The sequence below is a fragment of the Furipterus horrens genome, unplaced genomic scaffold, assembly GCF_987537825.1.
Source record: "Furipterus horrens unplaced genomic scaffold, mFurHor1.1.pri manual_scaffold_2, whole genome shotgun sequence".
Taxonomy (NCBI): domain Eukaryota; kingdom Metazoa; phylum Chordata; class Mammalia; order Chiroptera; family Furipteridae; genus Furipterus; species Furipterus horrens.
The window spans coordinates 62,115,461-62,139,865 of NW_028327172.1; the positions used below are offsets into that span (position 1 = coordinate 62,115,461).

A 24,405-nucleotide genomic window follows, 5' to 3' on the forward strand; every position below is an offset into this window, starting at 1 on the left:
TGTTCTTGGATTAAAACTGAGAAAAGCTGAAGGAACTCAGCAAAGGCATTTTCTCAGTGAGCACCTTTCCAGTTGGCACCTTATCCGAAGACTTCCTCACTCTCCTCCCAACTGTTGTATGTTGGGTGCAAGTAAAAACTCCCAGTGGAACATATTGCTTAATATCTGAGGTTAGATTTGAAAAATTTTGTTCAGCTGTTTCCACTGAAATATTCTACTTTCACATTGAAATAAATATATTCAGAAACTCCATTTCTGTAACTATAGAAACCCAGATTCTCACTGTGTTTCAGCTGGAAGCACAAGAGAGCTCACAGTTAATTATTAATCTATGAATAGCTTAGATTTCAGAAATCATTAAGGTTCGGTAGATTTAGGTTTTTTCTCTCTACCTTTTCTTTCCCTGTTTTTGAGATAAGAGCTAGCCATATTAAAGCAAAATGTCACGTTAAACAATGCAATGAACATTATCTTTGTTCAACGGTTATTTATCGAGGACCTGTTACAACACACTGCAGAGCAGTCTGTGGGCTTGCCCTCAAGGATCATGGAGCCTTGCATGTGCAATGCGAAATAAACAAATGCAAGGAACCCAGACAATATGTAGAGAGATACAACTAAATGCTATTGTGGCACAGAAGAAATGACCGTGTCTCCCTGGAGAGGCTCAAAAAAAAATCAGGGAGATATTTAAATTTCTGTCTTTTTTTCTTTTTCAGTGCCAGCCTTCAAACAAGGCACGAGTCCTAGAAATTTTATTTTACTAGTATTTCTCAAGCCCTTCTCTCTCCGCCACTTCATTATCATTTCTTGCCTAGATCATGGCAGTATCTTTTAAATAGGCCTCCTGCTTCCAGCTGTTCCTTCTCTCCTCCGGTCTGTCTTTCTCCTTCACGGGTGTCATTTACTGAAAATGCTAATGTAACCCTGGCCAGTGTGGCTCAGGTGGTTGAACACTGTCCCATAAACAAAAAGGTCACAGGTTAAATTCCGGGTCAGGGCACAAGCCTGGTTTGCGGGTTTGGTCCCAGTAGGGGTGTGTATGAGAGGCAACAATAAATGTTTCTCTTTCACATTGACATTTCCTTTTCTCTTGCCTTCCCTTCCCCGTATTTCTAGAATCAATAAGCATATCCTCAGATGAGGATAAAAATTAAATAAATAAATAAATATGCTAATCTATTCTATTACTTTCCTGTGTTATGTCCTCTAATAATTCATGAGGGTTCCCCAAGAATAAAATTCAACTCCTTAGTGTGGATGGATACCCTTTACAAGGAGGCTCACCACCAGCCTCACATCCCCATGCTGTATATATCAAGTATCAGACTCTTCCTACAATCTTAAGCTTGCTTATAGCCTCAGGTCATGGTGCATGTTGGTTCTTCTGTTTGGGAAATTCTACATGAACTTTTCCTACTGACAAGCTCTTCCTCATCCTTCAAGTCTCACATAAATTGACACCTCCTCCAAGAAGCCCACCTCAGTGCTTTCCACTTCTCTTCATCTTTCCATGAGATCCATGTTCCCATATTGCTATCAACGGTCTTACTGTGCAGCATTTCAGTCTTTATATTTATTACACTCATGCTTTTCAAATGCTTTTTCTTTGTTCCCCAGCTCCCTGCTTGGTGCAGGGTAAGCGTTCAGTAGTGATAAATAAACAACATAGCAGGTAAAATGATGAAATCTGCAGAAGAAGGACATTGGGGAAAAGAAAAACTTCGCTATTATCTGTAACATGTTTGGCTTTGTGGTGACGGTAGTACATTCTCCAGTGTTTTTAAAGGGTAGGGTAGAAAATGGAAACAAAAAGAAAAAGAGAGAAGAGTGAGATGGTCAGAGAAGAGGGGAGAAGTTTACTTAATCTCCACTTTAAGTGTTTATCTCTAGGGGCTGTGATGTCTTGAAATAAAATTTAATTGATTTATTCAGGCATTTAAATGACAGATACTGGTTTCTCTCCTCTTTTATTCCAAATACTTTTACTCTCGGTACATTTAACACAGAAATTCCAAGGGGTGTGCAAGCAGCTTAAAGACATTATACCAAGACTTTTTCTACTGAACAAAGGAAGAGAAATATTTTAGAACACATTTTATTTGAGCTGTATGATAAGAAGAAGAGGTGTTTTTCATTTAATGAGGAACTTAATCGTAAATGACTGCTCATGTGATAGAGTCTTTATTTTCAATTTTCTTTAGGGTGGAGAGAAAGGAACGTGCCCGATTGAAGACAGTGAAGTTTAATGCAAAACCTGGAGTGATTGATTCAAAAGGGGTACGTACAAAATAATCAAAACATTAAGTTCTCTCAGTTGCTATGGTTTTAACTATAACATCTAGGTTTTCAGTGGCAAACAAATTATGAAGCTATCAGACAGTAAGAGCACTGTTATAAATGTATTGCCAAAAGTAATAATGTAATTTCTGATGAAGTGGATTTTGGTAAATATATTAAATCCTGGGGGTAAAGCTGCTATCATGTATTGATAAAAGCGATATAATGACTACAGTGAAGAAGAAAAAATATGATTTAGGTGTTTTCATTTTTAAATTTCTTTTCTCTTAAATTTAATGTTCTAAAAGGATAGATTTCATAAAAGATACTGACTCATCATGAAATATGTCTAGTCTGTTACACATTCTAAAGCTAAGACAATGGTTGTGGAAACATACATATGGATCATCTAAGTGAATACATGGATTGTTGTGACAGACATAGAAGAGAATTAACAAATGAAATTTAGTGACCAAAATTAAAATATTTACTCGTATGCACATGTATCTTTTTTAATAACAGCTTTAATGAGATATAATTTGCTACCATACAATTCACCAATTTAAGTCTGTCATCCAAAGGTTTTTCAGTATATTGAGAGTTCTGCAACCACCACCACAATTTTAGAACATTCTGCAATCCCATTAAGAGATCCTGTAGTTGTCATTTTCCATTTCCTCCAACCCCACCCTGATCCCCACCCAGCCCTAGGCAACTACTAGTCTGCTTTGTCTCTGTAGATTTGCATGTTCTGGATATTTCATATAGATGGAATTATACACTATGTGGTCTTTTATGACTTATTTCACTTTACATATGTTCCCAAAGTACATTTATGTTGTAGTATGTGTAAGCACTTTTTTTTTCATTGCCAAATAATATTCCACTGTGGATATTATCTCATCTAATTTATCTATTCATCAACTGATGGATATTTGGGTTGTTTCCACTTTTTGGCCATTGTGAATAATGCTGCTGTGTACATTTGTGTATAGTTTTTTGTGTGGACATACACTTATTTCCATTTGGGATATACCTAGGAGTGGAACTCCTGGGTCATAATAGTGCTCTGTTTAACATTTGAAGAACTGCCAGACTGTTTTCCAAGGTAGTCATACCATTTTACACTCCTATCATCAGTGTATGAGAATCCAATTTCTCTACATCTTCACCAACACTTGTTATTATATGTCTTTCTGCTTATAGCCAACCTGTTTGGTCTAAATTGGTATCTCATGATGGTTTTGATCTGCATTTCTCAATAGCTTTTGGTGTTGAACATCTTTTCATGTGCTGATTGGTCATTTGTATATCTTCCTTAGAGAAATGTCTATTAAGATCATTTGTCCATTTTTAAATTGGGTTATTTTGTTGTTATTGAGCTGTAGAGGTCCCTTACATATTCTTAATATTAATCTCTTATCAAATATATATTTTCCAGGTATTTTCTACCATTCTATGAGTTGTCTTTCTACTCTCTTGATAGTGTCTTTTAGTGCACAAAAGTTAATAATTTTGATGAAGTCCAGTTTATCTATTCTCTTTTTTTCTTTTTTTTGTTACTAAAACAGTGTCTTAGATATCATATCTAAGAAATCATTGCCTAATCCAAGGTCGTGAAGATTTATGTCAATATTTTCTTCTAAGCATTTTATAATTTAGTTATTTGATCCATTTTAAGTTCGTTTTTATATATGATATGACCTAAGGTTTCAGTTTCATTCTTCTGCATGTGAATTGTCTTCTTAATGTTGTTTTGGGATTGTTCTTTGCAAGTATATAGAAATACAATTATTTTGTATATCAATCTTATATCCTGCTGCCTTGCTGAACACATTTATTAGTTCCTCAGGACTTTTTTGTATATATGATCATGTCATATGTAAAAAGAGAGTTTTAACTTTTTTCTTTCCAATCTAGATAACTTATTTTTTTGTCATGCCTGATTGCCTGGGCTAGAACGTCCAGTACAATGTTGGATAGAAGTGGCAAGAGCAGTCATCCTTGTCTCATACCTGACCTAAAGGGGGAAAGCTTTTAGTCTTTCACCATCAAGTATGATGTTAGCTGGGGGTTTTACAACTTTTTAAATTTACTTTAAATGAAAATACTGGTATCTTTAGTTGCTTTATTATATAATAACTTTGTCCTCTTCTCTCTTTCTATTCTTTTTTTGTTCGTCTCCTTTCCTTTACTTTTCCGTTCTAACAATTCTTGTTTGTCAGTGTCAAAAAGAAACACGGGTTATGGTCAATACATATCACTATGAAAAATAAGAAGAAAATCTATTATTTCTCAGGACTTTTGAGCCCCAAAACAAACACTGCCTTTTGTATTTTTAAGTATTAATAGAAAGTTCATTGGGGCAGCCCATTCATTAACATAACTTACTTTCCCCTAAAACATTCAGATGGGAATTTATTTAAACATATGATACTACTCTAAAGAAAAAAAAAAAAAGTGAAGGTAGCCTTGACCAGTGTGGTTCAACTGGTTGGGTGTCATCCTGCAAAGCAAAAGGTCACAGGTTCAATTCCCAATAAGGGCACATGCCTCTTAGAAGAGGCAACCAATCGATGTTTCTCTCTCACATCAATGTTTCTCTTTCTCCCCCCAACTTCTCCTCGCTCTAAAAATAAATACATGACTTTTTTAAGTGAAAGTATATGTCGTCATGCATGAAATCATTTTAAATTAATACTGCTTATAAACAAGGGGATAGAAGTTTTCAGTAATTCTTGGTAAAAACTTATGGATAGATTTCCTATTTTTTTCATATATATAGTTGAATATATATCAAAGAATTTTTGTTGAATATCTGTCGCGTGCAAAACACAGAGCTGGACTTGTGAAAGGTTCAAAGTGTAACATAGGTCCTTCTCCTCAAGAAGTTATAACATCAATGAGAGCCCAGATGCCTTTTTGATCGTCATATTTTTAAATCCTATTAAGTATGAACCAGTGCATACAATATAAATCCTAGGGCTTGAATGACTGTTGGGAGAAAAGCAGTGATTATGTGGAAAGGGAAACCCTGGACTGAAAGTCAGGTGGATTAAGTTTGGATTCTGGTTTCAGTTCCTGACTAACTCATCACTGCTCCTTGAGCCTCATTATCAAAATAACAGCTTAAAACTACATTGCATATGTCAGACAAGTTTCATCTCCTACATAGATTGGTGGGTTGATAGTTTCTACCTGAAATAGTGTGTTGAAAATTATTCTGAGGCCATATATGACCTCGGCAGGAGAAAAAAAGTGACATACATAACACAATGCTGGGAATTTTTCTCTACTTGATGTGCATGGATTCAATGAATTTTAAGATGCCCATCAGCTGTAATTGTCCATGAGTCAATAATGCAGAAATAATGAACCAAAGTTTTCCAGATCCCCATGAGAACAATATATCAGTGAGAAGACACTTTTGTCCAAAAGTAGAAAGCAAAAGCCAGTTAGGAAAAAGAACACTGAAGAACAGAGACAAACTATGCAGAGAGTTGGGGCCAGGAGGTGCCACTCAACTTGAGCCAAGGTCAAGGACTATAAAAATAAGACATTGTTATAGAGGTTTCAGCCTCTAGTACCATGAAGTAAATTTAAGATAAACTGAAGAGGAAAACTCTTTGGAATGAGAAAGGGATGGTATTTTAAATAATATTATCATTTGCTGGCATTCACAAAGCATTGTAAAATATTACCCAAGTTCACAGTGAAAGACATGTTACTATTCTGGAGCAGCTTAGAATCAATTAGTATGTGTAAAGCAGGCTATGACAAGAGCTATGAGAATTCAAATTAATGGGTATGGGATGGCCAGAGAGCACTTCATAGAACTGAGACTTTAATTGATCTATCAGTGCTTGAGTTACTTTTCCTGAACTATCCATTGATTTTTTAAAAATATTAAATGGTGAAAAATACCAGGCACTGTGCTAGGTGCTGTATGGAGCAGGAAAATAAGTAGAAAGGCAAAGTCTCTCATCTCAGGGAGCTCACAAAGAAAAATATAGGAAGTCAATTAATGAATACAATATCACTAATGAGCCCAGTAAATTTGGAGAATTAACAATCTTCACTTTCAATATCAGGAGACAGAGCCTCAGGAAGATTAATTTACCTCAGATCACACAGCTAGTCAATACAAGAGTCAGGTATTAATTCAGATCATTTTGACAGCAGAACATATCCATTTCTTCACACTGTACCTTTTTCTGTTAGAGAGTAGAAGAGGAAGAGTTACTAATTTTTTCTTGGGTAGGAAATAAGGCTTCAAAGAGAAGGTGTCATGAAGGCTTCAAGGTCTTGAAATGTAAGAACTTGCCATGCACAAGAACAGCATGGACATGAAGGTAGAAACTGCAGGTGTGCTGGAGGAAGGCCGAGCAGATCAGGGACACCAGATGGATGGTATGGATAGTGTGGTGGGAGTTTTAACAAATGTGCTTGTTAAAAATGTCTGGAAGGTCAGGAAGCTTGCATGGAAAGTCTGGCTATAAGCTTTGAAACTTATTGAATTTTTAGAATATCCATGAGGAAATCTGAGGCTTTCCATTTAAAAGTGCCCATTTACTACAACTGAAATGTCTGGAATTTCTCTCCATACCATGTGCCTTCACAATGTGTGTGTCTACATATGCAAAGACAAGTGGAGAATTGTGTCAGTAACCCAGATAATTTCAGCCTTCCCAGACCCCTAAAGTCAGAGTGGTCATCTGTTTGGACGGGTCGCCTTGAGAACCATCTCAGTTTCAGTTCCCCCGATCTCACTGCTAAATTCCTAATGAATCTCCATTCAAACTAGGCTGTGATGAAAACTTAATCACCTCCTTAATTTCCTTCTTTGCTCTTCTAACTTCTCATCAGTCATTCTGGTAATACCTATTAAGACATTTAGGAAATTGCATAATCTTCAGAATCTAGCTGTTCTCCATTGAAAAAATCAGTATTTAGTGACTTGTGCTAAATTTTGTTTTATTTTTTTTAATCTTTATAATTTAAGGAAGGGAAATATATGTTGGAGAGAGTATGAGAGAGCTATCAATATCCCTACTAAATCTCAGCAATTTGCAAAATGTATGTGTCCCCTTTGTATTATAAATTCTTTTGTAATGTCAGGTAGGCTGTAAATAAATAACTAACCTATTTATCCACAGGCTGGTACAAAACAAAGGTGATAGATGTTACTCTAAGTAGTTGGAGTATTCGTCGTAAAAACCGAGACAGTTTACATACATCTCTTAATCACTACAACAAAATTCAAAGGGAAATTATTTATTCCCTCTTTAGAGAGTTAAAGAAACAGGCTTAGAGAGATGAAGAAGTCTGAGCCCATGCTGATTCCAAAACCCAGAATCTGTTCACCACAGCGTGCTCCTGTCCTTTTTAAACCCATGTCGCACTTGTGCTTTTGAAGAAAAATGAAGAAGTAAATTGAATTGAGGTTGGCTTTGTCAAAAAACTAACTTAGGCATAAACCTAAATGTATGCCTAAAAGGAGGAAGCTGGTTTCCTCGATGATGTATTTTTCTGACTGAGACCATTTCTGCAGTGAGCATGGCTACACACTTTTCTCTACTGTGGCCTACCAGGACAATGAGAGGACCAGTCTTGGCAAATGTGTTCATTCCGTTATCTAATAAACCTTTACTAAATGCCAATACTAGGCAGCTTGCTAGGCAATGTGGACCAAGACAAGTAAGCCATGATCACTGCCCTGAAGGAGCAACTGTGGGAAGGACAGATAGGAGAAGATAGAGACTAACAGTGGGAGATGTTTGAGAAAGCTATTGTAGTATTGTGGGTGTGAGAGTCTAAAAATCTGAGCTATAAACAGCAGCAAAGAGATAGGAAAATGGGAAACTGTTGCTAAAGAAACCAGAGAGGACTGTTATTCTTGGACATTTGACTGAAATGGTTTCTAATATTTTGTTTCCTTTTCCAAAGCCTGAGGTCCCTTTAAGAGGGAATGCTGGCTGCAACAGAGGGCATGGGCAGAGATGACGCATGGTTATAGGGTCATAGAAGGCTCCCTGAATCAAACTGGAGCTGGCATGAGAAATCTTAGTTCTACTTCATAGTCTTAGAAATTTCCCTGTGGCCATTGACTCCTACTATGTCATTTACAGATGAAAAAAACACAGAAAATCATCTCTCTGGGATACACAGAGAGCTGGTAGCAGAATCTGCCATTGTATCATGTATCAAAAAAGTGATTTGACAGTCAGTGTTTTGTTAGCAAGATAAGAATTATGTTTGCTTCACCATGGATGAGTTATAGGAATTGCTTTTATAACAGCTCCAAAGTGACATTTGAAATTTCCAGGGAAAGTCATTACTGCCCTGAAAAGAAATCCCCTTAATAGAGCTAGTCTTTGGATGGCCAAAGCCCAATGAAGAGCTCAAATGGCCAGAGGTGATCTAGAGATTCAGGGAGGAGGGGTGAAAGGAAAGCCATACTGCTCCACTCCATGGGCATCAGGAAGATGACATTTCCCCTCACAGTTCATAAACTCAGAAAAGTTCCTCCTCCATTTTATTATTACGTCCCTGCTCCAGGCCCTCTGACAGTGTCCTCACTGGTCTTCCTGGCTGTAGTCTTTCTCTCTGACTCTTTCCCCATATTGCATGCAGTGTGGTTTTAAATAGAGCTTATCTAGGGAATTCTGGGGTATCGCTAGCCCAGCCCAGGCACAGATGCTAACTCATTACATTTTCTTTGCAATGTGATAATCACATCTGTCCAAACCTTGAGTTCCCTGTCCACTGAGAACCATGTGAACAGCACACTGAGAATTCTCTGATAAAGATGTGCTAGTGGTGTCGCTACTCATAGTTCTCAAAGGGACCTATAATTGAGTTTCCTTCTCTAATATATGTAAGAAGTGTCCCCATCTGAACCTTGAAAGCCAGCTGAACTCAATGAATGTTTTTGAATGACTAAATATAATTATTTCACTCATTCCCCATAAGGTATTTATTTGTCAAGTTACCGAAGAAACTGCTTGTTTGTAGAATGGAATGGAGAATAAATCATGTTCCTTATATATTTCTATGCATACTCACTCTTGGTAGTCATCTCACTCCTAAGTCCAAAAAGTACTGCTATTGAAACTACCAAATTGAACTGCAGCCTTATATACCAAATTCAGTATGATTTATGACTAATAAAATCTGTCTGCTACACACACACACATCCATTTTTACGATGTGATTTAGTTTTAAAAGCTTTTCTACCTTCTCTAGCTTAATTCTCTTTTCAAGAGACTTTTGTTTTATATAGGTTGACACTTGAATGTTTGGTCAACCTCATCATCATCAGGAGAGAAAAATACAAAAATTGTAAAATTAAAAAAATACTATTGACATCCAATGTTTCATTGCTTAATCAAGCTAAATCTTTTATTTAATTAATGTTGGCAGGAGTACAGTAAATTGCTCATTGTGCTGTCCTCTCTACTGTTTTCAGTTGTTTGGGCTTCCATTTAAGAGACATTTGTTGAGGACGCACTACATGCCAAGGACTGATTGAAGCAATGGAAGAACACCATGAATAAGACATGATTTCAGCCTTTAGGAATCATAAAATATTCTGCAGAGATAAACCTGTTAGCAAATAAGAATCCAGAAAGCACTGAGTGAGAAGTGAGCCCAAGGTACTGTTTAAACTCAGACCTGGAATACTTAAACCTCTCTTGGAGTTCATAGGGAAGTTCCTAGAAGAGATAACATCCAAAGTGAGGCCTGAAGAATAAGTAAAATCTAATCATGTATGAAAAGATAGAAAGAATAGTGTAGAAGGAACAGCGTGTAAAACCAGGAAAGAGCCCCATGTGCACTGAAAAGCCAAAAAAGCTTAATGTTGAAGAGCAGAAGCATCAGTACAGAGCCGCTTGTGTCAGCAGGGAAGGCCACAGGACATCAGGAGGGAGATCATGAAGCCAGTGGAGAGTCATTGCCAGATTTTAGCGGAGGTTAGAATTTTAGGAGATTGCTCTACTGCTCTGTGGATTTAATTTCCAAATGCAAGCAACCCTAAAAAAGCAGGAGTCCATTTCAATAATGTGGGTTAGGTGAGGCATGGAGAAGGCCAGGCCTAGGGCCATAGAATAGCTATAGAGAGGAAAGAAGAGTAGGTGGGGCAGGGGAGAGCAATGGGGGAGGGTAGGGGGTGGGACAACTGTAATAGAAAAACAATAAAAAATTTTTAAAAAAGAAGAAGAAATCAGAAAATATTCAGTAGGGGAAAAAATGATAGATAGATGATAGGTAGATGGATGGATAGATAGATAACCTGGAGCACCTCCATTAATATCAGCTGAGGCTCTTATTTAAAATGGGGATGCGCAGTTCACCCCACATCCTGTGGGATCAAGGTGCCTATGGGTGGTGGTAGGAAAGCTGCATTTGTGCAGCCTCTCCAGAGATTTCTTTTGGCTGGCGAAAACCTGAGATACAGACAGAATGGCCAGTTTCTATCAGAGTTATAATAACGTATCTAAGCCTCAATCTCCTGATGTAAAAAGAGAAATTGTATTAAACAAGAAAATATATGTAAAGTACCCAGAAATATTAGTCTCTTTCCCACTCCTACCCACATGCACACACATCTCAAACTCTTCCACCTTTAAAAGGCTAGAGTGAGTAGCTTCCTGAAAGTACCCCTTTCTTTAGGGTTCCAAATGCCCTTGGCACAGAGGGAGAGGAAAGGATAGTTGCTGCAACTTTGCCATCCACCCATTTGCTTAAGGGGTGTTTTTGACCACATGCTGGCTGACATTGAGGCTGTCAGGAAGGTGGAGGTGGTGGCAGGATTGATCTCAGTCCCCTACTCTTGCCCTGCCTTTGTCTAGAAATTGGGATTATTTCTGAGGTCTCTGCCGTACTGTGTAACTACCTATGGGGAACTCCAGAAGAGACTTGATCAGCACTTATTGCATTGGGGAACCACTGCATTTCATTCAGTATAGCAGTTTCTCTGAACATCTGTAGATTGCCCTATTTTCTACAGGCTGTTTTTAAAGGCATTGCTCATTTGCTTCTTACAATAGCCCTGTAGGCTAAGTATCCATAATATACCCATTTTACAGATGAGAAAACTGAAGCTTAGAAAGAATGAATAAGTTACCAAAGCTCATAGAGCTAGTAACTGGAAGATCTGGGCCCTACACAATGATGATGTATTATTGTGTGAGAAAAGTAGAATAACTAATTCTTCAAGGCATTTTTATGTATGAACTAATTCTAAATAACATTAGCATAACTTATTCTATCTTTTCAGTGAGTGATTCTAGGGCTAAAGTAATATAAATAGGAGATGTATAATTTGTGGTTATATAAATAATGAGTGTAGTTTCACCTGATGAGAGCACTGAGCTTTTGTTAAATTTTCTTCCTGCTATTAACTTAGAATGTTAAGTATTATTCAGAAAATTTGGCTCAAACCCATTTCTACTTTGAGAGTTATTCATAAATAAATTCTGATTCACTATAGGACTTCCTTTAACCTGACTCTTTAAGGTAAAAGACCCAGAGTTAAACTTTAGAGTTTACATGTTTTACTTTGCAAGTCTTTAACTAGCTCAAAACTAAAACATCAATACTGAGAGAGAAAGATGCAATTAGCGACTGTCCAGTCATCTGACTTCCTCACTACCGTAATTATAGCCAGAGTCTTAGCAAGCAAAAATAGTGCATCTTGCCTTTTAATTACTGGTCACTGTGTTTATATGTGGGCAGAATTCTGGTCTCTTTTTTTTTAATGACATATTATGTAATGTCTGAAAAGTCAGTAACAACTTTCAATATTCCTAATATTCATGAAAGTATCTAATTATTTTGTCTTTTCCTTTAAAAAGAAATAGGCTCTGAAGTTATATTTCTGAATTCGATCCTTCACTTTCCTAACTGTGATCTAGAGCCAGCAGCTTCTTTCTGAGACTGATTTTTCAACTGTAATAATAAAATCTAGAGAGTAGGTTACAAGTTTTTTGAAGGCAGGGAATGTGACTCATGTAGGACCTAATATAGTGCATGGCATTCAACCAATAAATATTGAATTAGCCCTGGCTGGTGTGGCTCAGTGAACTGACTGCTGGCCTGTGAACCAAAAGGTCGCCAGTTCCATTCCCAGGCAGGGCACGTGCCTGGGTTGTGGACCAGGTCCCCAGCTGGGGGCATGCAAGAGGCAACCACACATTGACATTTCTCTCACTTTTTCTCCTTCCCTTCCCCTCTCTTTAAAAAATAAATAAATAATCTTTTGTTTTAATATTGAATTAAATAATATGAGAATAAAGGAGGCCATGTATTTGGAGGAAAGCTATGTACATTAGAAGGCACAGCCCATGTGTTTTTTGCTGTTGCTTGTGAATGGAGAACTGAACAATTTATTATTGTTGGCTTTAGAAAAAGCTTCTTTTGATCTCAGTGTTATTTCCTTTCATTCAATAAATAAAAGCTGGGTTTCCCCTATGTACAGGGTATTGCCCCGATCATTGAGGGGAGTGACAGATGACGCCCACCTCTGCCATGCCAGAGCTTTCCTCCTACTGTGTACACACACATACACACACAAACGTGCACATCACTACAGTACATATAGCAAAAAGTTTAATGAGAGATGTGCAGAGTCTTAATGGAGATTCAAAGGGGAGAGAGGGCCTACTCTTAGTGAGAGTAATTAAGAAATGGTTCCAAGAAAAGGTAACATTTCAGCTAAGTCTGTAAGGGTTAAGACTTCAACAACTACAGAATAAGTGCATTTCGCACTTAGAAAACAGTAGTAGAAGCAAAAATAAAGGAGTAGAGGATATCTGGCAACCAGCAAGTATTGTATTTGACTGAAATAGGGAACACACAAAGGCTGGTGGGGGAAGAAGCTTGGAAATGTAGCTTGAGGCCCAGTAATGGGTGGTATTGAGTATTTCTTTAAGTTTGAGAAGGCTATTGATTGGACCCTGGGGGACCCTTAAAGGTTTTTTGAACAGAGCAGTGCTATTTGTGAATAAAGAAGCTGACTGTTGTCGCGGAAAAAATGGATGGTGGGTACCTGGCAGAGACTGGAGTAGATAGGCTAATTGGGGGACATTAGAAGGACTCCCATCACAGAGAGTTTGAAGGATGGCTGAAGATGACAATGCCATTCAGTCAGTAATGCTGAAAATGTTACCTGTGGTCGTGTAGAAGATGACGAATAAGTACTGATTGGTAGACAAAGGGGTTAAAGGCAAATCATGCAAAGTAACTGTGCTCACTAGGGTGGCAGTGGGAGAATGAGCTCAGCAGAGCGAAGACTACACATTTAAATTCTGTGTATGCTTGTAGGCCTATCTTCAACCATGTATCTCCCCAAAACCCGCCTCAATATGTTTGCCTTACCTGCCAGTTGAAGTCTCCAGCATTAGGTAATTGCTATGTGCTATTAGACATTGACACCAATTTTGCATGATACTAGAAAAGCCACAGAATTGAACTGAAAATGAACCCAACAGAATCAATAAAACTGTCACTAAAATAAACTTTTTTAAAAAATGAAGCCAATTTTAGACTGAATGCCAGGCTAAAAGCAAAAAGGTAGTTATGATGGATCCAGTTGTCTAGGTTGAAGAGATTCTTTGCAAGTACTGGTAAGTCCTTACATTTGCAGAGCACTTAGGTACAGTATCCATTTCACAGATGAAGAGGCAGGATCAGAGGGAGTGAGTGACCTATCCACAGTCACAGAGCCAAGTACAATCCTTTGGAGATACATGAGCATAGTTTCATTTATTTCGCAAAGGTTTACAAGGTGTCTTCCATGTCCAGCACTGCACTAGGGCTTGAGGAAACACATGCATGAGCCTTTTTGCCTTTGCTTTTGACATACACCAAATGGTCTGGGAAAGATTTGGATTTCCTTGGAGGCTGGCAGTGAAGAGACCTAGCACTGCAATCTTAGCTACAGTGTTGGCCATGTCGTCAGCTGAGACAGGCCAATCACTCCTCTGTGAAATAAGATTAATAAGAGGGATACAGTAAACTTGCTTTATTAAAATCTGAGATAAATTAGTGAAGAGACATGGGGTGAGGGCTATTAAGTAAAATCAAAACTACATGTCTAAAGAAAAACACCCACATGTAGCTTACTCATTGTCTATCAATCATAACATAATAAGCACCATGAACCTATCACCTAATATGAAAGTATGAAACAATGAAAAGCATATGATGACTAAGGATTATGATTTATCACATTTTGTGTACTTGAAGTTCATTGAGGGAAAAGGGGGGAAAATAACTCCGTGCAGCAAAGATGATTGGTATACACAGGTAGCAATGGGGGAGCTAGGGCTATGGAAAACATCCTTTATTTGTTAGCAGTGATAACTTGTAATGCAAACAGTTTCTATTTACTTAGAGAGTTCTGGGAATTTGGGTGACAAAACTCCAAAGTGAGAGCTTCCCCGGTGGCTGTCTCAAATTTATTGCAAGCACTTGTCAGTCTACATTAGGCCCATCTCACTGGAAAAGAAGCAAAGAGCTCACAAATATGCTGTTTGCCTTTTCATGTTTTGACAACTTCATGAACATTTGTAAAGATTACACTATCACTTGTTGAAACTAGTGTTTGGGCATTCTTGATCTGAATGGCTTTTTCTTGGAAGGCCTCAAGAAGCACCCCCACCCCACCCCCGTTTCTCTCTGTAATTGGCTTGTGCTCACCTCTCCAGGAGAATGATCATTCTAGTGAGTTTGGAGCTTGTGATCAGTGTGCATGTGGGCTCAGCACTCCTCATTCATGGAGAAAGCATTCTGGAACACCTCCCAGGCTCCGGGCCCTCTAGAGGTGGAGTGCGAGGAGCACAAGCCCAATTTACAGTTTAAAAAAAAACAAAACACAAATTTATTATTGCTACTCAGTGGTGTTTTGTTAAGTGAGGAGCTCTCTTTATTCCCAACTGATCCCCAAGAGCTGACTGAGTTTCTCTGTTTACCCCTGTAACAGGCAAATTTTACATTTGGTAAATAAGAGATTTGACTTTGATCAGCATGTCTAAAATGTGACGAACATTTATAAGCCAGGCATTTTCCTAAGTAGATTATAATGATTTTTTCTCATTAAATCCTCATAACAAGCCTACGAGGTGAGGACTATATAGGAACCTCTTTTCAAAAAAAAAAAAAAAATAGTTCTTCTAGTCTCCCCTGGTGTTGACTAAACTTTTTTGTGACGGTGGTTCCTAAATATACATAAACGTAAAATTAGGGGCAAATCTCTTATGCTTATAGCCCTGACCATCTATAAAGTTAAATTAATTTTATAAATTAAATGCCATATATATTTAGTATTTATATATTATAGCTACAAAGTTCAAAATCACAAAGTTAATGTGATTGATGATGCTTTAGTGATACTAAATCTCCACCCCCAATGTAAACCTGGCAGTGTGAAAGTTTGAGTTGTACCGCTGGGTGTTAGGGCGAAACTCAATTTTCTCACTACTGTTTCTGTACAGTACACCCATGCAAACTACTGCAGTGGTCCCAGGCTCACCCCACTGCTTTCCCAGCCTCTAGCATAGAGCCCTTAGGAGCTGTTGAATGAATAATTACAAACCTCAGTTATCACACTACAGCCGCCCTCTCCTCTGCAACTGAATCCACAGTTGGTTTTCCTTGGCTGCCCCACTATGTGAGGCTCAGCTGTAGCCTATTGGCACTGTCTGCAGACATCTGCCTGGAGCAGCTCAGCCGCTCTGTCCAGCCACTATCCAAACTGAATTTGCTGTTTTTAACGTACTGTGGGCTGAGAAACCCAAGAACCAAGTTTTTTTCCCCATTTAATAGTCAGTAGGCTGTTTCCTGTAGTGAAAGTATGGAATACTTTGATGGGTAGATTTTGTGACTTCTGTCAACTGTAAAATTCTCCTTCAGGATTTATAAGCCAAACACTTGAAGTTGCTGATTAAATGATCATGAATGATTTTTTAACTCTACATATAACTTCTGTAGAAAAATTTACACTCCTTCTCATCTCCATTTTCTGATTTTCTATTTCTAAATGACACTTTTCCATTGGAGCCACTGAGTATAACATTTGGCAAAAATAAATGTTTGTGGAATAAAAGTAATAATTTATTGAACACTTACCATGACTAAACACTTACAGGCCTGGTTGCATTTAGCACTACAATAACCTCTCCAAGATCGCCCCCCTTAAGTCCAAGACAGGTGAGGTCATCACTGACCAGGAACAGCAAATGCGGCGGTGGACCGAGCACTACCTCGAGCTGTACTCAACGAGGAACACCGTAACAGACACTGCTCTTAACGCCATCCCAGACCTACCAGTCATGGAGGAGCTAGACACCCCACCCACTGCGGCAGAGCTTGGCAAAGCCATCGACCGCCTCGCTTGCGGGAAAGCACCAGGAAGCGACGGAATCCCTCCAGAAATCCTAAAGAGCGGGAAACCAGTCCTGCTACAGCCGCTCCACCATCTACTCTGTCTCTGCTGGAAGGAGGGTTACATCCCCCAGGATATGAGAGACGCCAACATTATCACCATGTACAAGAACAAAGGAGACCGCAGCGACTGCAACAACTACCGGGGCATCTCTCTCCTCAGCGTCGTCGGCAAAGTATTCGCCCGGGTCGCTCTTGCCCGCCTGCAGACCCTTGCTTCCCGCGTCTACCCAGAGTCCCAGTGTGGCTTCAGAGCTGGCCGATCAACAGTGGACATGATCTTCTCCCTACGCCAGCTGCAGGAGAAGTGTCACGAGCAGCATAAACCACTCTACCTCGCCTTTATTGACCTCACGAAGGCGTTTGATCTGGTCAGTCGAAGCGGACTCTTCAGCTTGCTACGGAAGATTGGCTGTCCACCACATCTGCTTGCTGTGGTCATGTCCTTTCACGACAATATGCACAGCACGGTGTCCTACAACGGCGCAACCTCTGAGGCCTTCCCAGTCAGCAGCGGAGTAAAGCAGGGCTGCGTCCTCGCGCCTACACTGTTCGGAATCTTCTTCTCCATGCTCCTCCAATACGCCTTTAAGGACTGCAGCGAGGGTGTCTTCATTCACACCAGATCCGATGGCAAGCTCTACAACCTGGCCCGTCTACGAGCCAAGACCAAAGTCAAAGAGGTGCTCATCCGTGAGATGCTCTTCGCCGACAATGCAGCCTTGACATCACACTCCGAAGAGGGACTCCAGCAGTTAGTCACTTGCCTTTCCCACGCATGCCAGGAGTTCGGACTAGCCATCAGCCTGACGAAGACGAACGTTATGGCTCAAGGCACGGGGACTCCCCCATGCATCACCATCGACGGATACACCCTGGAGGTTGTCAACAATTTCACTTACCTCGGGTCCACCATCTCAAGCTCTCTGTCAGTCGACTTGGAGGTCAATCGGAGAATCGCCAGGGCAGCCACAGTTATGGCCAAACTGAACCGGCGAGCGTGGAACAATTCCAGCCTCACTGAGAAAACCAGACTGCGCATCTACCAAGCCTGCATACTCAGCACTCTCCTCTATGGCAGCGAGACGTGGACCACCTACGCAAGGCACGAAAGGAAACTCAACAGCTTCCACATGAGGTGCCTGCAACGCGTCCTGCATGTCGCCTGGCAGGATAAGGTCCCCAACACCGAGGTGCTGAAGCGAGCCAACATGAGCAGTTTGCATGCAGTTCTTAGTGAGAGACGCCTCAGGTGGCTCGGCCATGTCAAAAGAATGGATGCAGGCCGTATTCCCAAAGACCTCCTCTACGGCGAGCTAGCAGAAGGCCAGAGGATGACAGGGCGCCCAAAACTGCGGTTCAGAGACATCTGCAAAAAGGACATGACACAATGCTCCATCAATCTCAACACATGGGAAGTTCAAGCAGACGACCGCCTAGCCTGGAGGCTCGCGGTCAGGCAAGGTACGTCACGCGCAGAGGCTGCGCGCAACGAGGAGGCGGTCCAGAAAAGATCGAGGCAGAAGCAGCGTCTACAGCAGCAACAACAGCCATCTGCCTTCACCTGTAACAAGTGCGGCAGGGATTGTCACTCCCGAGTCGGACTTGGACGACGACGACGAACCTCTGATGGAAGTATTCGTACCCCATTCCTTTGGAATCTTTAAGTAATGGATATTGTTGTCAAATGTAGTATCTCCTAGTAGGGTACATACTCTTCAGCTCCTAAATGAGGATTGGGAATCAGTCGTCGTCGGCAGCCGTCCGTCTCGAGAGACGATGGTGTAGCTTCTTAAGAGTCTATCTGCACCGCCGAGAATGGCTGTGCAGTCCGACTCAGGAGTGACACGGTATCTGTCTCCTCCCGTGCTGAATCGACATCTTGCGATGACGCTGGAGTGTCCTCTCCAGTGAAGCTGAAGCTACAGAGCCTGGGCAGGGTGATATGGAGGGTCTGCTGTTGCCCATGCAGCAGACCCCCCCTCTCTTCGCAGCTGAGGGATCCAAGGGAAAGACGGAGTCGATACAGCTTGGCTTCAGGTGCGCCGCAGGAGTTGCCGGTGTTGACTACAACGTCAAACCGCCTTCGATGTTTATTAGATGCATTTTCCTGGGCACTGTGCTAAGTGATCTAGTGTATTTTCTTACAAGTGGACTGCAATTGTCATGTGAAGTCTGTGGTGAATTCTATGTCCAAACAAAGTGCAAAAATTTCTCCCCTTGATCCAGGATAGTAGCGGGAGGGAAGGAGAAAAGGTTACAGAAATGGACAGGATGGTTGCAAAGTTTCTGGTGGATGCTGTGGGAAGAAGTTCCTCCTTTGGTGAGAGAAGCATTCTTGGTGGCTTTAAAGTGACCAACAGTTACAGTGAGAGACTTACCCAGTGATCCTTGGTGTCTAATACAGAAATAACAATGAACTTGCTGGGCTGTGACATGAAGATGAATAGAAAGAAGTATGTATGTGTGCAGGAGTGAGTGTTGAGAGATGAAGGGAGGAAGTTAGGAAAAGAGGGAAGGGGAAAGAGAGAGATTGTTCTTAAAAGGAAGTGTTGGGGCTTTCAGAGTTGTTTCCATTTCCTTGAGGTGTATGGATGTGTTTTCATGGTTTTTATCCCTGCACTCTAAAATCTTAGAGGAATTCAAATACTAGCCAAGTGAAAATCTGCACTTTTATGATCTACTGTTTGAAGTTTAGCAAATAATGTTTGATTTTCTTTCCTCCAAAAGTGAACCATTGAGAAATCCTTGAGCCACTTCCATTCTCTCCAGAACTGTGACACACTCCTCCGATGGGCTCTGCTTGTCTTTGAAAACACAGCCCACTGGCATATAGCATATGAAATGTACCTCAAAGGAAATGTACAGATAGACAGTGCAGTGTGAGTGGGACAAAAGCGCCCAAGACAGAAACCACCTCTGCACTCACCTGCCACATGACTGAACTCCAGTGAGAGTCCTCGTTCCTGTGACTCATCCCACTAAAATGAGGCTATTGGCTGAGGGTGCAGCAGTCTCAGCTGTAAGGGATTTGCCTCCATTTGTAAGTAACCCCTCCTTCCATTCAAGCATGAGGTGAGAATTATTCATTCGAGCACAACTTTACAAAAAATACTGTGTGTTATTGTACTTACTGATTTGCCCTCAATTATTCCAAATACTGCAAGTGACCTCTTGTGCTCTAGGAATGGGAGTTGACATCAGACAGAGGGAGACAAAGCTCAGACTGTTAGTTAATGTGATGCTGAGACAGTGAGGCTGAGTACCTCTCCTTGCTGAAAGAGAGAGGTTGAGGAGGGAACAGGCACAAGGAGAAAGAGGAAATATTTTAAGCACATAAAGGACCTTTGAAGTCATCTTATTTATCTCCCTGATTGGCAGAAGAGAAAGCAGATGGACAGGGAAGAAAACAACTTTCCTAAGCTCATATAGGTAGGAAGAGCCACAGCCAGGAGTCCCTCCTCTGAGTTTCCATACTGCATGTAGTCTAAATATCTGCCTATTGCTGGCTGCTAGACAGTGAGCAGCACAAACAAAGCAAGTTACCTCTCTGACCCTCATGTGTTACCAGTGGTAGTGATGATGATGGTGATGCAAATCAGGAAGACAAAAAATTATGAGCATTACTGAGGATGTGGAAAAATATAACCCTTGTTCACTGTTAATGTGATTGTAAATTGGTGCAGCCACTATGGAAAACAGTATGGCAGTGCCACAAAAAATTAAAAATAGAACTACTTTATGATTCAGCAATTTCACTTCTAGGTATTTATGCATAGCAAACAAAAATATTAACTCACAAAGGTATATGCGCCCCTTGTTTATTGCAGCGTTATTTACAATAGCCATGATATGGAAAACAACCTAAGTGTCCATTGATGGATGAATAGATAAAAATAATTGTGGTATATATATATGGAATGGAATATATGAAACAACTGGAATATTATTCAGCCATAAACAAATGAAATCTTGCCGTTTGTGACAACATGGATGAAACTCAAGAGCATTATGCTGACTGAAATAAGTCAGAAAAGGGCAAATACCACTTGATCTCTTATATAGTATGTGGAATCTTTTTCTTTCTTTTCTTTCTTTCTTTTTTTTTTTTTTTTTTTTGGTTGTTGTTTAAGTATATTTTATTGGTTATGTTGTTACGGTAGTTCCAATATTTTTTCCCTTTGCTCCTCTCTGCCCAGTACCCTCTTTCCTTCCAGCAATCCCACCCCCCCTTAGTTCATGTCCATGGGTCATGCATATAAGTTCTTTGGCTTCACCCTTTCCTATATTATTCTTAATTTCCTCTGTCTATTTTGTACCAACCAATTATGCTTCTTAATCCCTGCACCATTTCCCCATTTCACCCCCTTCCCCCTCCCAGCTGATAACCCTCCAAATGACCCTCATACCTAAGATTCTATTCCTATTCTGGTTTGCATAGTTAGATTTTGTTTTTATTTTTTAGATTCAGTTGTTAATAGGTGTGCGTTTGTTGTCATTTTAATGTTCATAATTTTGATCTTTTTCTTAAATAAGTCCCTTTGACATTTCATATAATAATGGCTTGGTGATGATGAACTCCTTTAGCCTTACCTTGTCTTAGAAGCACTTTCAATGCCCTTCCATTCTAAATGATAGCTTTGCTGGATAGAGCAATCTTGTTTGTAGGTCCTTGTTTTTTATAACATTGAATACTTCTTGCTAGCCCCTTCTTGCCTGCAAACTTTCTTTTGAGAATCAGCTGATAGTCTTATAGGCAACCCTTTGTAGGTAACACTCTGTTTTTCTCTTGCTACTTTTAAGATTCTCTCTTTATCTTGAACCTTTGGCATTTTAATTATGATGTGTCTTGCTGTGGCCCTCTTTGGGTCTAGTTTGTTTGGGACTCTCTGTGCTTCCTGGACTTGTATGTCTATTTCCTTCGCCAAATTTGGGAAGTTTTCCTTCATTATTTTTTCACATATGTTTTCAATTTCTTGCTCTTCCTCTTCTCCTTCTGGCACACCTATGGTTTGGATGTTGGCACATTTAAAACTGTCCCAGAGGTTCGTAAGCCTCTCCTCATTTTTTTCAATTTTTGTTTCCTCATTCTATACTGGTTGACTATTTTTTTCTTCCTTATGTTCCAAATCATTGATTTGAACCCTGCTTTCCTCCCTTTCACCATTGGTTTTGTGTGGATTTTCCTTTGTTTGATGTAGCATAGCCTTCACTTCTTCCCTTATGCATTTGCCATACTCAAGCATATCTGTCAAGTCTGTGAGCATCTTTATCTCCAGTGTTTTGAACTCTACATCTGTTAGGTTGGCTATCTCCTTGTCTCTTAGTTCTCCAACTGCAACGTTGATCCGTTCCCCATTTTGAGCCATACTTCTCTGTCTCCTTATCTTGACAGGTTCCTGTGTTTGTTTGCCTCTGTGTCTTAGGTAGAGCTGTTGCACCTGTTACGTTGTAAGGGATGGAGCCTTAGGTATTTGTCAATACAGGGCGAACCCTTTCACCATGTTGTGATGCTGTATGTTGGGGAGGGGTCTGAGATGGAACAGTGCCGCTTGCTCAGCACTCTCTCCTTTTCCAGGCACTTCTCCCACTTCCATATGGGCCTGGCACCTCTCTAGCTGTTGCCCTGGCCATTGTTCCCAGAGTGGGCGAGTCTGCAGATATTCCAGGACCATAGGGGCCCTTTAAACAAGTTGACTCTATTGAGAGACCGGCAGTTTCTTCCTCCACCCCAACCCCTACTGGTTTGCACAGTCAGAAGCAATGAGGCTTTATTTTCCCCAATGCAGGGAGCACTCCCCACTTTTTAAAACATGTGACTGCACTTTTCATGGGCCTGCTGCTGCCACTGCCACTGCCACCACCACACCACATCCTCTCTGCCCCGGCTCCGCCCCTCCTACCTGTCTGGATGAGTATTTCTTTTTTATATCTTTGTTGGACTTCCATGCAGCTCAGTTTTCTGGAACTTCTGGTTGTCTCTAGTTTTGAGGTAGTTGTATTCCTTCTTAGTTGTGGAGGGAGAGATGCAGTGTGTCTGTCTAGGCCTCCATCTTGGCTGGAAGTAGTATGTGGAATCATTTTTTAAAGATCTCATAGGTACAAATATCAGACTGGTGATTGCCAGAGGTGGGTGGCAGGGGTTGGGAGAAATGGGTGCAGTGAGTCAAAGGATAAATAAATAAATAAATAAATAAATAAATAAATAAATAAATAAATAAAAATAAATAGGCTGCCAAAAAGAAAGAAAGCAGAGGGTTAATAGGATGACAAGGACAGTGCCATGCCAGTAGCTATGAAAGGAGACAGGCCTCCCATCCCAGTCTGGAGGTGGAATGGAGAGTAGATCAAAGAAAGCTTTTTGGAGAATGTACATAGAAAGTAGTCCTCGAAGAAAAAAATAAATAAAATGAAAAGGCTTTTTATTTCAAATGCTGCTGCTGATGATGATGGTGATAATTATGAAATTCATGGTTTAGACAAGGAAAAGAATTTCTACAAATGGTTACATAATTAGCTCCAAACAGCTAGTGACTTGAATTGAATATATTAGCAAGGAAGAGAAGACTCTCAGAAAGAAAATGCATGTAGCAGAGAAGCAGTGTGTCTGCTTGGCCCCAGGTCAGGCCTCTTATCTCCTCCCTCTGCACACTCCTCACTTAACAAATACCTGGGCATCTAGAGTGATGCTGGCCTCCCTTGTACCATCACTTGCCTCCATCTGAAAAAACCAGATTGTGAAATGAAGTCATTGGTCCCTCCCTGCCTGCCTGCAGTAGGACATAGCACAGGTCCCCTGCCTTGGACGACTACCTGGCAACCAATTCTTTCCTCAGACAACACTGTTTTTAGGCAGATGCTATCTACTCAGCCCTGGAAAAATGTAAACAAACAAAAAATGGCGACATTCGGGCTCTGGAGTCTGAGAGAGCTGTGTTTAAATCTAGTTCTGCCATTTACCAGCTAGGACAATGGTGTTACCTCTCTCAGCCTCAGTTTCCTTATTTGTATATGTGTGTTAACAGAGGTGGATGAGTGTGTGTGTATATCGTTGAGTTGTGGGGAGGATCCAAGGAAATAATTAGTACAAAATATTTAACAAGATGTATACTGACAATGGCACAGAGAAGCAGCTCAATAAACAGGAGTTTACATTCTAATTGAAGAAAAGGCACAGTGAATTATCAGAAAGTAGTCAAGATCTCTGCCTAACTTCTTTTGTTGGTAAAATAGCCTCCCTTTCTCCCTATTTCACTTGGTAAATAATGATCTGTTCTTTAATATTTAGCTCATGTTTCATCTCCTGCTCCCCTCCACAGCAGAGCTTCCTCTGCCTTCCTGATGCCCCTTCAGTACCTTGCACACACTGTCATAGTGTTCTAGTAACTTAGGAACCTGTCACTGAATTGTGAGGTCCTTTAGAATTTATTGTAGCTGCAGCTCCTAGCACCGCACCTGGTTCATACATATGCTCAGTAGATATTTGGTGCTTCAATAAACTGATATAACTGCTCAGGATAGAGGGGCCTAAAATAGTTAGGAAACCTTCTGTCAGGAGAAGGTCCATGAGAGGTGAATAACTCCAAAAGTGCTTGGACAGACAGCAGTGGAAACATGGTGAAAGATAGAGCACTCTGTTACTTTCCATTGGTGTAAATCAATGTGTGGATTTGAATGAGG

At 40.3% G+C, this 24,405-nt stretch overlaps 1 protein-coding gene across 5 annotated transcripts in view; it reads left to right on the forward strand.

Annotated features, from left to right (window-relative positions):
• The window catches only part of DLG2 (discs large MAGUK scaffold protein 2), a 725,256-nt gene that overhangs the window by 657,885 nt on the left and 42,966 nt on the right, over window positions 1-24,405 (forward strand). For all 5 annotated transcript variants that reach the window (XM_090265790.1, XM_090265791.1, XM_090265792.1 and 2 more), the window contains one exon: window positions 2,205-2,280. In XM_090265790.1, the coding sequence (XP_090121916.1) occupies window positions 2,205-2,280 (76 nt within the window). The remainder of the gene's footprint in view (window positions 1-2,204; window positions 2,281-24,405) is intronic.